This window comes from Schistocerca serialis, chromosome 10 (genome assembly GCF_023864345.2).
Source record: "Schistocerca serialis cubense isolate TAMUIC-IGC-003099 chromosome 10, iqSchSeri2.2, whole genome shotgun sequence".
Lineage (NCBI taxonomy): Eukaryota > Metazoa > Arthropoda > Insecta > Orthoptera > Acrididae > Schistocerca > Schistocerca serialis.
This window is the reverse complement of record NC_064647.1, coordinates 161,949,808-161,964,957: the sequence shown is the minus strand read 5'-3', so window position 1 is coordinate 161,964,957 and position 15,150 is coordinate 161,949,808. Positions and strand designations below refer to the sequence as shown.

At 41.4% G+C, this 15,150-nt stretch overlaps 1 protein-coding gene across 3 annotated transcripts in view; it reads left to right on the top strand.

Annotated features, from left to right (window-relative positions):
• Positions 1-15,150, top strand: part of LOC126425328 (speckle targeted PIP5K1A-regulated poly(A) polymerase-like) — a 231,286-nt gene that overhangs the window by 58,972 nt on the left and 157,164 nt on the right. For all 3 annotated transcript variants that reach the window (XM_050088312.1, XM_050088313.1, XM_050088314.1), the window contains exons 7-9: positions 1,395-1,621; positions 9,941-10,269; positions 11,776-11,842. In XM_050088312.1, the coding sequence (XP_049944269.1) occupies positions 1,395-1,621; positions 9,941-10,263 (550 nt within the window). In that variant the 3' untranslated portion in view covers positions 10,264-10,269; positions 11,776-11,842. The remainder of the gene's footprint in view (positions 1-1,394; positions 1,622-9,940; positions 10,270-11,775; positions 11,843-15,150) is intronic.

Genomic DNA, 15,150 nt, shown 5'->3' with positions numbered 1-15,150 from the left:
CCAGTGTTGCCAATGTGATGATTAAATTGTGGCATGCACAGTCATTAGTTAAATTTTTTTAAACATTCATACTTAAAATACCATAAAATGTACAAATACTTATATAATACAGCCACTAGCTTGACTAGGTATAACATACAACCTGTATAAGCTAATATAAAAAGTGTAAAAATAAAATATAATATCTAAAAAATTTTCCAACCTGAAAGATCAGTTACCATAAACATAATTGTAAAACAATTAATAAAATAGTAACTATGCGTTAGAAGTAAAAAAAAGTTAGGTATTTTATTTTATTGTTACACTTTTTATATTAGCTTATACAGGTTGTATGTTTTACCTAGTCAAGCTTGTGGCTGTATTATATTAGTATTTGTACTTTTTATGGTATTTTAAGTATGAATCCAATTTCACATCAGTTAAGTTTTATTGTCAGATGCTCTTTTTGCTATGGGTAATAGTTTAAAAAAAATTTAACTAATGACTGTGCATGCCGCAATTTAATCCTCACATTGGCGACACTGGTTTAATAAGTGCTCTAACTAAAGTGCCCTCTGCTGGTATTAGTCTCTTGTATAAATACGACACAATCTGATTATTACCAGCACATACCATGTACTCACATGTTTAACTTGACAATGATTTACATCAGAATATATGATTTGTATGTGTGGCTGCCATACGTGGCTATAAACATTTTATAATTTTTTATATTTATGTTTCACTAAGACTTGTTGGATTCAGTGTTAACTTATTGAACCTGTCACTTACACAATATTTATCTTTGTAACAGATCTGAGGATGGCAGTATGCCAAAACCAGTAATAAAGTGTAAGAAATCTGTGTGATTAAGACGGTTCTGTGAAAATAAAGTGCCAAAAATGATTGCGGACTCATTACAGACTTCATGTCTTCAATTAGTTATATACAAGTTGTAAGTAACCTTTCACTCCCTGCTTTTCATCCTTTATAACTTCAGAATTTTTTTAGTCATTCCAGTTAACATTATCTACAAATGTGGGTTTGCCTTTTGTCAGTCTGTATTCTAAGATACTTAAGTCATCGTTAGTATTGCCTCACATGTGCCAACATTTCTCTGGAAAATAAACTGATCTTCCCCAACTTGCATTATACCGCTTGTTCCATTCTTCTGTAGATAATTTATATTAATATTATTAGTGTTGTTTATATGAAACTAAAATTAAGTATATGGTATGTGGTCAAGAGACGATGCTTTGCCTGCAAATTTCCTTTTTCCTGAGGACTTCCGGTTAGTGAGCTATGGTAGTGAGGACTTTACTTTTTGATTCACTTTTCAACTTTTGTCTGTAGCGATGGCTGTGTCTTCTGACATAGTCTAGCTTTCATAGTCTAGCTTTCATTTCTGTTCCCAGATTTGTGTTGTCCCTGGACAGCCGCATCCGGCCCCTCCTGTTGTTCCTCAAGCGCTGGGTTTACAGCATAGACTTGACGCCAGTAGCCAGGAACTCGCCGAGACCGGAGCTGACGTCCCATGCTCTTGCTATGGTCACCTTCACCTTCCTACAGACGGTGAAGCCTCCCATTCTGCCTCCCATAAAGGGTATAAAGGAAGCTGCGGACTACAGCATCAAGGTTGCAGGTTGGTGATGTACGCACTTCCCCTATTCTTGCAGTAGTGTTTGTGTGAGGTCAGTTCAGTAAAACAGTAAGGTTCCTGGTCATGGACTCAATTAAAATACATATCAGCAACTAGAGTGGCTTTTATTCAAAGAGTGTCACGGTCCAGTTGGGGGATCTATTGATCTGATGGAATTATTCTGTACAGCTGTGTTAGCTGCAGTGCCAGGTGTAGTAGTGGAGGGCACATCTCCCTAGTAAGCAGGAGACCCATGTTAAAGTCCCAACCTTGGCACAAATTTTAATTCATTACTTCAGCTTCTATCCTTATCAATGATACAGCTGGGGGAGGTGTGATATATTACACTGTTTAGTTGAAGTTAAGCAAGTAAGCAAGACAGGATGTTGCCGGGCTGTGGATGCATCCATCTTCACAACTAACAAAATACACATATGTGTGGCTATGTTGTGCCAACACTGCAACTTAGAAAGACTCAGGTGAGGGGTTTCATCACACACTGTAGCGGGTGAAGGGGAGGAAAGCAGTGGTGGCTGGGGAGGGGGCAGCAGGGACTGACACTGATGTTGAGTTCAGAGAGGGAGAGGTGGCAGATGCACAACATAAGAATGATGTGGAGGAGTGGACTGAGAAGAGGGGCTAAGGGGTTGGACATACATAGGGAAACACTGCACGAAAAGCATGCTTGAACAGAAATACAGATGCTAGCCGAGCATACAGGTGGCACCTGTATTTGACCATGAACGGCACCTGTTCAACACTGTCAATACATTGAAAGTGCCAATTGTGATCAGAACAGAGTTTTGTGCAGTTTTGAGTGAATTACATCGGAGCTAAGTGAATTCAAACGTGGGCAAACTCTTGTTTGGTGTAGTGTGGGTTCCATAACCAACATAGCTGATGTGTTTGGTGTTGCGAGCGGCACCGCATTGAAGATTTATAGTGCGTACAGGGAAAGTGGAAAAGTCATACAGTAAGTCACAACGTGAATGAAAGTGTGTGATGAGAGATTGAGATGGAAAAATAAGAGGACAGTGCCTGCAAAAGTCACTTCAGAACTGAATGTTGCGCTCGTGAACCTGTCGGCACCAAAACACTAGAAAGGGAGCCCCATAAGCTGCAATTTGCAGAGTTCCAAAACCACTGATTTAGTGATGCAGAAGCCTGTAATAGCAAAACATGGTGCCAAAAACATAAAACATGGGCTGTGGATTAACAGAAGAGTCATTTGGTCAGTTGAGACTTGTTGCACACTGTTTGCAACTTCTGGCTAAGTTTACGTCCAAAAAGTGGAACATGTTGGGGCTTCAGTGATGATTTGGGCATGCACATTGAGGTATTCTGTGGTCCCCACAGTTACCTTGCAAGGTTGCCCTACTGCCAAGGATTGTGACCATTTTGGCTGATCAGGTGTTTGTTACCCAGTGGCGATACTGTGTTCCAAGATGACAGGGCCCGCATTCCCGCAAGTCGCATTGTGCAGGACTGGAAAGTTCAAACCCACATCGTGCCATCTTGATTTAGGCTTTCCATGATTTTCCTAAATCGCTTCAGGCAAATTCTGGGATGGTCCCTTTGAAAGGGCACGGCTGATTTTCTTCCTCATCCTTTGGGACCGATGACCTCGTTGTTTGGTCTCCTCCCCTAAACCAACCAACCAGCCAGGACAAAGATGGATTGTTGCATATCCCCCAGCCACCACAGTCACCAAATGTAAATATTATTCATTGTCTGTGGTCCAGTTAGGAGAGAATGGTGCGTGATCACTATCCATCTCCGTCGTTATTACCTGAAATTGCCTCTGTTTTGCAGGAAGAATGGTATAAGATTCCCTTCAGAACCATACAAGGCCTGTATTTCATCATTCTGAGGTGAATGGAAGCCATTTTGAGTGCCAATGGTTTTCCTACACAGTATTATGTATAGTAATGTGTTGTGTTTTTATTGTTTTCAAGTTTTTGTCTCCCCCCCCTCTGTAGAGTAGAGGAACTGCAGTACTGTGGAGTAGAGGGTGTGAACGCACAATGAATGAAGTTGTGGGTCTGGGGCAACAGGAGAGTTGGGTATGTGGCAGGGGCAAACAGAGATTCAGGGCAGGATGATTGTGGGATATAAGGATGTGTTACAAGAACTAAATCCCATCTACATAGTTAAGTGAAGCTGGTGTTTGGGGGAAGGATCCAGGTAACATAGGTTGTAAAGCAGCTGTCGAAATAGAGCATGTTTCATTCAGCAGTTTGTTCTACCAGTGGGTGGTCAGCTCTGTTCTCGGATGCAGTTTAGAAATGGCCATTCATTTGGTTTGTCAGTTGGTTAATGTTCATGCCCACGTAAAATACTGATCAGAAATTGTAGCAGAGCTGGTATATGACATGAGTGCTTTGACAGGTGGCCCTGCCTCTGATAGGATAGGGTTTTACTGTGATGGGAGTGGAGGAAAAAGTGTTGGAGGGGTTTATAAGATAGGTCTTGCACCTGGGTCTTCCATAGGGATTTTGCCCTTATGGCTAGAAGATGGGAATGGGTGTGGGCTAGGATATTTCACAGATTGGATGGGTAGTGGAATACAACTTTACAATTTTGGAAGGGGTGGGAAGTATCCTGGGTAGGATAACCCTGGGTTCAATGTGGGGCAGTGGTGGAGTGAGTGGAATGCTGTAGCCTGTTGTGGGGTCGTGAACTACTGAGGGCTATGGCGGGTATGAAGCCTCTCGGTCGTTTCTAGGTCCCCAATTACATAAAATACAATACAAATCTTGGATATTGCATTTCTCATTACCAGGCACGATGACAAATACTTGAAGCCCTGGCAAGAGATACTCTTTAAGTTATTGAAGGCCATGGTAATGAGGGGGAGTACTCATGTGCAGCTGATTCATAGGATTGGTTCAAGGATTGGGGGGCGCATATGGATACAGCACAGGAACCTTGTCTGTGGCCTAGGTTTGCGAGTGTTGCATGTCTGAGAAGGTGTTAATAAGACTTCCAGTGAAATAGGTAAGGGATTGGAAGCCATAGCAGATACACTGTTCGCAGGTGGCCAAACCATATGGGAAACATCCATCAAATGTATTCACATCTGCAAATATGGACAACTGTCAGCTATATAATGGAATGAAAGTAATGAACATTTGTGCCAGGCTGGGTGTTGATCACAGATTTTCCACTTATCTCTAGCAGTCGCCTTACAGTTAGGGTATTGTAGCACGACTCGTGGGCAGACTCAGACTTTCGTATCTCGTCAACCACATGTTTACAACCTGCATTCATACACCCATTACATATATTCCTATAGAGGGGTGACATTTTAATTTAAAGTTGCTTGCCCGGTGTTGGTGGATAAATACAATTTTGCAGTGCCTGTGTTGTTGAGAAATATGTTGGAAAGTTCCTTTGGATGCGCATGCATCATATTTCTGCACAATACAGGCTCTGCAGTATCGTATATGGGGGGAGACACTTTAGTGTGGAAGGGATGACTGCTATCGAAATACAGGTATTGTTGATGTTAGTGGGCCTGGTATGGACAAGGGTTTTTATGGAGTCTTCAGAGAAGTGGTAAATGTTAAGAAGGTGGCATGCTGGACTGAAGAGATCCAGGTGCAGTACAAGAGGAAGGAGGTGCTTGGGATGTGGAGTGATGAGGATAGTGTCTGTATTCTGGGTGAGGTAGTTCTGAACACATTTTCCAAAGACTGTATTGAGTAACCAATTTGATAAACCATGCACAATGAAAATATTTCAGACGTGGTAGCTAGAAATGGTCCTAATTTATTAACAATGGTAGTAGAGACACAGTCGTTTCATAGCAGTGATTGTTACTGAAGTTAATAAAGCCATCAAGAAGTTTAAAAGAGCTTTCAGGCTGGAAAGAGCAGATAACCAGTTATTAGCATCATACTTAGACAATGAATGGACATCATTTACTTCCAACAAGTAAACCCCCAGTTTTTTAAGGAATCAAAGTCCAGTGTATAACCGGTCATATCCAAAACTATGTGCTCTATAATGATATAATTTTGCAGGTATGTTCAGTGGTATATGTGGATACCATCTGCAAAACGTGTTTCAAAAAGAGTTAGTGATAAAGAAGAAATACATTAAAACATCACACCAGACATCAGATGCTCAAGATTTACTGCATGAAGAGTGAAAATGTAGCAAGTGATAAACTTTTTTGTTTTATTATTGTGTTAGGAAGGGGTGTCAGCGAGAAAGTTTTGGAAAGGTTTGAAATTGTGTAAAGTTTGTTGGAAGTCACTAAGTGCTCTCATTCCCACATAGTAGATGAATATCGTCTGGGTAAATTGTGTGCTGCGAGTTATGTTGCCCCAAGATGTATGCACAGTTTCTAACTTGTCATTTAGTTACGTGTGATTTGCAATCTGTTATGTGTTACTTTCCGATAATCATATTTTTTTTCTGATTACTGTTAAAATATAATGACAATAAATGTTTGAGATCATTTGGAATAATATTTTAATAACTATGTATATGATGTGACGTCATTCGTTCACTCTTAGAAAGAAAAAGTGTGTTAATTGTGCGTTCATGGACGGTCAGTGTCGGGATCAGTGATTATGATTCCAGAAATAATTGATTGGATGAAGATCAAGTGCACACAACCGTGTAGGGCGAATTATGACCTTGAAATTGGTTGTAGATGTATGCAGGTCAATTTCGTGAGAGGCTAGTAAGCTTTGCGAGTGTCTCGTGGTATCAAGACTGCTTTCGCACCACGGATGGTTTGCTTTAAATTCGCGAAAAAACAATTTACGCGAATTCTTAATTATCGCTTAAGGGTAGAATATTTGATGAGCCATTGAGGAGGATGTAAGTTTGGATAGAAAGATCATTTTCAAAATCCAATATAAATCCTGTTGATCGAAGTAGCCTAACAACCCAAAATGTCATACGGGGTTATCAGTAGAAACAGTGTACTATTTTTAGTGCGCACATTTACACTCTACATCGAGGTGTGGATGATTTGTGGGCACGAAATAAACATAAATATATATAATAAATATAAAGAAGTTTATTCGTATATTTTGTTATTTCATGAACAGTGGTATTTTCTTATAGTGGTGTAGAGCCTTACGTATTATGTATATTGTGACAGACTGATCAGAAGTGCTCTCGTTAAAAGTAGAGTTTTGGGCCTGATAAAGAGTAGCTGGTTCTTAAAGTCTCAGAGGTTAAGTGCAGAATAATATCACACTCAAATAACGCATCATCGAAACCCACTATCTTTATACTATATTAAGTTAGCTATTCCAGAATCAGGTGATACCCTGGCCGTGTAGTTGTGTGTTGTCGACAACAAATAGGTAAACACTAACATAAGCATTTCTCATGCTCTGATATCAACGAAGGAAAGAAGAGACAACAATGACAACATATACGCATACATATACAAACAGTATATGTGGCACCTTACAATTCAACAACACAAAGGACGTCTTGGTATAGGGAGAGGGGGTGTTAGGACAGAGGGGAGGATATCTGTAGGGTGGAGGGTGTGTGGGGACAGTCAATTAATGGTGATCAAGACCAGGATGGTTCCAGGTGTGAAGGATGTGTTCCAAGGATATCTCCTGTCTGCATAGTTCAGAAAAGGTGGTGGTGGTGGTGGTGGTGGTGGAGAGAAGAATCCAGATGGCCCAGATGGCCCAGGTCGTGAAGCAGCCACTAAAATCTTGCATGCTGTGCTCAACTGCTTGTTGCAGCTGTTCCTTCTTGGCAACAGTTTGGTGGTGGACAGCTGATACACGGACAATGAATGGTCATGGAACATTGTGTGGATAGATGAAGCCCATTTCCATCTTAAAAATCGTCAAGACGCACAATTGCGGAATATGGGCAACAGAAAATCTGATGTGACTCTTCAAGCTTTCCCAGCGGATGTGTTGTAAATAGTCTTCACGTGTTTGCTGCCGGACCTGAAGATGTCTGACAGTTGCTCCGAGGAAATATTGTGGAATTTGCATAACGTGATCCGTCGGTAAACACATGAAGACTGTTTACAACAGAAAATTTGCTCACACATAAACCAGTACCACTTCATTCTCCAAAGGAAACTTGTGTGGTGTGAGTTGACAGCATTGTTCATCATAGGGCTGTATTTTTTCGAGGAGCGAGCCCTGCGGGTCATGTTATCTGTATTGTCAGTGGTAAATGCGATGAGAGTTTTCTGCACAGCAATGCCATTCCAACACTTCAACAGTTTGGATATGTGTGTGAAGAAGCATTTTTATGCAAGATACTGTTCCTCCACACATTGCACAGCCAGTGAAGTGACTGCTGCAGATACATTTTGGAAATGCTAGAATGATCAGCTGTCATTTCCGTACAGTCTGCCTGCCCATATAATCTAATCTTAATCTGGGTGACTTCTGGCTGTTGGGTTATCCGAAAGATTCTGTGTTCAGTGCTGTGATTACAAACATAGCTGAACTGAAGGCACACACTGCGCAACACATTCTGAACGGATCCCCTGAGACACTGTGATCTGCCGTGGAATGTGCTGTCTTGATTTCAGCCTGGGGCAGAAAACAGTGGTCAGCATACTGAACATGTCTTGCGCCTGTCTCACAACTAGAAACTGATGTCATATTGCGTTTATGTGGTTTTTGGCCTCAGGACTATTAGAAATAGATGGCATTTTACTTTTTATGTGGTTTTTAGCCTCAAGACAATTAAAAACCAATATGTCCCGTCTAATATGATACGATCTTTGCATGGTGGATGGGTTAAACTAACTGTGCCACAACTATTGACTGCCTAACTTGTACAGTCATGCACATTGAGTTGCACCTTACAGTGTCCATGTTTTTCAATCATAGCCACCATATTGCAATTCATCTGTCATTTGTAGCCAAACCTATTTATGTTGTGATGCTTACAGCACCATCTCATGGGAGAATTTTCGTTATATCCCCCTCCCTCCCCCCAATAACATTTCCCCCCTTCTTTGATAATATGATATTCAAATTTGACATCATTCTCAGCAGTTCTTTCTTACAGTATTTTGAAACTGGAACTTTAATTATAGTTAGCCTGAAATTTAATCTAGCAATGGCCTTGCCACAGTGGTAACACCAATTCCCACTGTATCAAGGAAGTTAAGTGTTGCCAGGCTCGGCTAGCACTTGGATGAGTGACCGTCTGGTCTGCTAAATGCTGTTGGAAAGCAGGCTCCTCTCAGCACTTATGAGGCAAACTGAGGAGCTTCTTGAAACTTCCTGGCAGATTAAAACTGTGTGCCAGACAGAGACTCTAACTCGCGACATTTGCCTTTCAGTTTAGTAATTCTGTCCACCGTGGGGAAATTAACCCGTTAGGTGGGTAGTTTGTGAGCACACCTCTTCCTCACATAAATTTTCCTTCATTTTTAATTGAAATTGATATTGGGTGGGAATGAATAAAATATGTTGCAGAAGTTAACGAAAATTTATTTTCATGATATTAAAAGTTGTTTTCAGTGCAAAACATTTTAAAGTAAGGTGCTACACACAAGGATACTTGGAGTTCTGCGCACCAGTATGAAGTCTCTTTCCGAAGGCCTTTCCGTGTGCACAACACACACCTCCTTATCGGTCATTTCTTCATTGTGGGTGGCAGAAGGTCTGGAAAATGCCTGGCTTTAAGACACGTTACTTTCGGTGTTCGAGGTGAGTGTCCTACTCGTGCCCTCATGGTGAAGGTATGAGCAACTGTTTGCCGAGACTAATCATGAAGCTCATTCTACATTGTTCACCACCATGCTTCCTGTACAGAAATGGACTAGGCACTGTGAGCTACAGTAGTGCTTTGTTGTCGGTATTTCCGAATCAGTCACTGTACTAGCCAGATTTTTCTGAACTGAAGTCACTTTCACTAGCTGCAACATCTGTATCCTGGAAACTTTCAGAACCGTCTGTGAAATTTTGTCACTTTCCAAAAGCAGCTGCTCTGTCTTCGAATCTGATAAGGCTTCTAGAATTACTCACTAACACATCAGGAAATGCAGATGGAAAAGGTACACTTTTGTGGCTGCTTGATTGAACGCATACTGTTAATGCACGCTGAAGTGGAAAATGTTGTAGGTAGCCCAGAATATGCTGTGATGCTTGAAGAGCTGCCATTTTGTGGACGATGCTCAACTAATACCGCAGTTTAAATGGCTGACCGATAACTCAGTATTCCCACTTGCTATTAGCCACAGAATGTGCCAGACGTATATATCCATCCAACACACTGTGAATTAACAGAGTGCAGACAGAGATATCTGTCATGCGTACTTAAAAGATGAATGCAACACAGGATGGTGCTTTTGATTTACAGGTTGGGAAACCGCATTTTGCAACGACAGCGAACAGTTCCGCATCACAGATCCCCACGACAGGCGATCTGTCCGTGAACTGCTGCTGGGCTTCCTGCAGTGCTTCCAGCGGATCGACTGGCAGAAGATGGCAGCATCTCCGCTGGATGGAGCGTTTGTGCCACGCCAGTCGGTGCCGCGCATCGTGCCTACGAAATCTGCAGCGATGGTGGTTCTCGACCCGTTCAACCTGAGTCGAAACCTGACCGTGAACGTCAGTGATGTGGCATTGTGTCGACTCTGCGCGACTTGTGCGTTGACACTGAGGGAGATGACTTCTCGCTGATGGCAAGTAAGTTACTATTTATTACTTTCCTGATATTCTAAAAGTAAAGAACATTTTGAAATGATGAGCTGCACAATTTTCTGCCCCACCCCCACTACAGTGTTGGAGATCTTCACGATCGTCAGTGCCAGTATGACACTAACAGTGAGAGCGAAATGTCATTTACTGTTTATTTGTACAATTTTAAAATGTGTTATTCTATGACAATCCCACAGAATGTACAATTTGTAGTGTGATATGGTTTCTGTACAATGTGTAGTGTGATATGGTTTCTGGATGCAGAAATAGTCTGCCCAGTTGAAAATTACAGGCAGATAATCAGAGTAGATGGAAATGTGACAAATGAAGCTTCACTTTTAAAATAGTGCACCATTTGTAATGGCAGATGAATGAATATACGTGCGTGCCAGGTTTGTTCCTTGACTTATGGCTAACGAACTTGAAAATGAATGACAAATGGGAGCTGCACAGACCCCCCCCCCCCCCCCCCCCCCCACTTCTCTCTCTCTCTCTCTCTCTCTCTCTCTGTCTATCTATCTCTCAGTACAACATGGACAGTGAAGAATTTTTGAACCACTTTGTTACTAATGCTGAGATCTGCTTTTCACTTAAAGGTCCAGAAACAAAGTACCACCCAATAGGATGGCATCAAGTAAGATCCTCGACAAAACCAAAACAAATTCTGAGGAATGGAAGGGTTATGGCCACAATGTTTTGGAATAGAGAGGGCATCCTGCTCAGTTGATTTCATCCGTAGAGGAGGGACCATAAATGCAGTGGCCTACTTTAAAACATGTCGAAGACTAACTCGTACCATTCAAAACAAATGATGTCGATTGTTGTCCAGCAGGGAGTAAAGTTCTATGGAAAAGACAATGAAATAAGGGGCCATTAGTGACTGGTTCAACAACTTAACGGCAGTGAGAGTATGCAGAAGCCACTGGAAAGCTTATGGATTTCTATGACCAATGTTTAAATTTGAACACAGACTATGTAGAAAAATAGCTAAGGTATCAAAATATGTTGTAAAAAGGTTTTCTTTAATGAAAATGTGTGGTGACACAGATCTCCTTTACTTCTACAATGACCGTCACTTTTCCTCAGGTTACGTGGAACTATTTGAGGCAAGGCTACTTGATAATGAAATGAGTTGTTTCATTTATAATTCACTGAGTACTGATTTTAAAAATAAAATTCTAACTAAGAAATTTATTGTACTATGAAGTGAATCCAGTGAGTTTTCTTAAAAGGCATTGTGAAATGAAGAAACCGTTCAGACACAATACCTAGACCTTTTTAAGGGTAAATGTTTCTGAAAATCAGAGTAGTTGAATAACTATAGATAAAGTTGCAATAATAAATGGAGAAACAAAACTTAATAGCTAGCTCAGTATGATGACTAATAATCATATGTCTGGAGTATACCATCAAGATGTAAGAAGCTTATACAGTAACAGAAATGAGCTTCTCATATCAACACTGGACAAAGAAAAATCTAAATTCATTTTTCAGATGTGCAATCCGTAGCAGAACATCTGGGAGTCACAGAAGTTGAAGAGGTGCACCTAGAGGAATACAAGTAAGATATCACATTATATAATTGTAATATGAGAAAGGGGGTAGCTACATACATAAAAAAATGCAATGAAGTACCAGGCCATAGACCTCAGTGAATACTGAATTGACCAACTGTTTAAGTGCTGTATTTCAGAAATGGTCATAGGCACACATAAGATAGCAATATATATAGAATCCAGTAGGAAATGCTTAACGAAGCGATTAGTGAGTACTAGTAAGATTTAGTAGAAATAATTGTTAAGTGATTGTGTGTGAAAATTTGAATGTAGATGTCACCTCTTGATAGTTGTGATTGAGAGCACATACAGTGTAACAGCGTTACGTTCCATCCTGCCTTTCCATTGTTTGATTAGAGCACATACAGTGAAGGAAAAAAATTGCAATACCAAAAATTAATTATGTAGAGTAATGAAATTTCAAGAATACATTTGTCTAGGTAACAAACATACTTAAGTGACTAACATTGCAAGATCACAGACTAATGTAAGTGCAGGATAAGCCATCATAAATGTGAAATGGTGGTACATTAATAACTTGTTTAACTGCCAGAATGTTGAATGCAAGTGTGAAAAGGTGTATTCATTGTGTTGTACATGTGTGCTGGATGTCAGTTTGTGGGATGGAGTTTCATGCCTGTTACACGTGGTTGGTCGATACAGGGATGGTTGATGCTGTTTGTGGACGACGTTGAGGTTGTCGTCCAATGATGTCCCGCATGTGCTCGATTGGAGACAGATCTGGTCATCGAGCAGGCCAAGGCAACATGTTGACATTCTGTAGAACATGTTGGGTTACAAAAGCATTGTGTGGACGAGCATTGGCACTGAGGCAGAACCAGCTTTCATCAGAAAATGCAACAGACCTTCACCCTGCCTTCCAATCAGCTCTCACTTGATGCCAGTGAAGTAGCAGGTGGCAGCGGTTTGGGGGCCAGTGGAATGCACGCTCAGACTGTCCTGGAAGTAACAGATTTGTAACAAGAATGATATTTTCACTCTGCAGCGGAGTGTGCGCTGATACGAAACTTCCTGGCAGATAAAAACTGTGTGCCGGACCGAGACTCGAACTCGGGACCTTTGCCTTTCACGAGCAAGTGCTCTACCAACTGAGCTACCCGAGCACGACTCACGCCCTGTCCTCACAGCTTTAATTCTACCAGTACCTCGTCTCCTACCTTCCAAACTTTACAGAAGCTCTCCTGTGAACCTGCAGAACTAGCACTTCTGAAAGAAAGGATATTGCGGAGACATGGCTTAGTCACAGCCTGGGCGTTGTTTCTAGAATGAGATTTTCACTCTACAGCGGAGTGTGCACTGATATGAAACTTCCTGGCAGATTAAAACTGTGTGTCGGACCGAGACTCTAACTCGGGGACCTTTGCCTTTCGCGGGCAAGTGCTCTACCAACTGAGCTACCCGAGTACGACTCTCGCCCCGTCCTTGCCCGCGAAAGACAAAGGTCCCGAGTTTGAGTCTCGGTCCGGCACACAGTTTTAATCTGCCAGGAAGTTTTAGATTTGTAACAGTTTGTTGTGTCACAGTGGTGCCAACAGCTGCTCTAGCTGTGATGCACCAGAACCGTATGCCAAACTGTGTGGTCTTCTCCCTTGTTACCTGGCCGTCCAGAGCCCAGTCTTCCTGTGACTGTACATCTTGTGACCACCACTGCAATCATGCACGTTGGCTACATTTCTTCCAAGTCTCTCTGCAATAATGTAGAAGGGAGATTCAGCTCTCATAGCCAAATTATATGACCTTGTTCAAATGAAGTGATGTCGATAATGTCACCTTTGTTGTCATAAAGGCGTTCTTGGCTAACGTCAACTCACCACATCTGACCCTATCTCTTACAACCGTCACAGTGTGTATTTAAAGGAAACCTGATTTGCATCCTTGTGGTGGCGCTACTAGCTATTCCTATAAGATTGGCATGAAATTTGAATAGACATCATCTTTCAGATGTAGAAACACATCTACCAACTTTAGGTTGTCACATAATTCCTCCTTGGTCTTGCGATTTTTTCTTCAGTCAGTGTAGTTACTTATGTCCATCTTTGGTTTAACCCCTCAGTAACATTATTGCCAAATTGCAGCAATAATGCACTCCTACCAACCAGGTCTAATGAAGGAAAAGCAGAATTTCACATAATGGTAAATGCTGACTCAATTACACTATTTAGAGAGAATTTGCAGGATAAAAAATGTGAAGTAGTTTACCAGGGACACACAGTATGTGAGAACTTTAATTTACACTGGTCAGGGGCACTTAAATTGGAAAACAAGAAAAATGGTTGTTAATGTGTGGAAACAGAATGCTTTGTCTGAAGTTTTAGGTAGCAACATCAATTGAATAGTGTGGAAGGAGTAGGAATCTCCTAGCTCCATTCATATATATAGTGTGTGATAAGAACGATTGCTTTAAACACCTCTGTGCACACTTTAATCAGTCAAATCTTATCCCGTTTATCTCTCTAGGAGCAGAATGTAGGTAGTTGTGTAATAGTATATTCATTGATTGCTTCTGGGGATACTTTGTGCCTGTCTAAAAGAGATTACCAGTTCAGTTTCCTCGACATCTCTGTGACCCTCTCCCAAGGGTCAGACATACCTGTGACCTTCCGTGGTGCCCTTCTCTGTATATGTTCAACATCCCCTGTTAAAGTCCTATCTGGTATGGGTCCCACAAACTTGAGTAGTATTCTTGAACTGTTTGCACAAGTGATTTGTAAGCAGTTTCTGTTGTAGACTGATTGCATTTCCCTATTATTCTACATGGACCAAAGTGACATCTGCTTTACTTGTTAGTGAACCTGTTTGTTTCATTTCAAACTCTACAAATTGTTACCCATATTCATACGAGTTGACTACTTCCAATTGTGAATTGTTGCTATTGTAGTCATAGGTACAGCAATTTTTAAGTTTTGTGAAGGACACAATTTTACATTTATGAACATTTAAAGCAAGTTGCCAGTCTTTGCTCTACTTTGAAGTCTTATCACGTTCTGACTGGACTGTTGATTAATCGGGTTTCTGCCTGTTACTTGTGTCTTCCCTGCATGTTATTTCAATTGCGCATGTTATTTCAATTGCGTGACACACAGCCTTCTTCAGGTGCTGTCTGACACTGATTCCAGTGTGGAGCGAGTCCGGAATCTATGCCTATGTTGTACTAGGTGCTCCCTCTGCAGTCCATGCCACGTTTGGCACTCACTCCGTGGTGTGCAGCGCAGACCGCAGAGGGAGTGCCTAGCACAACATGGGCATAAATACCGGTCTCGTTCCACACTGGAATCAGTATCAGACAGCGCTT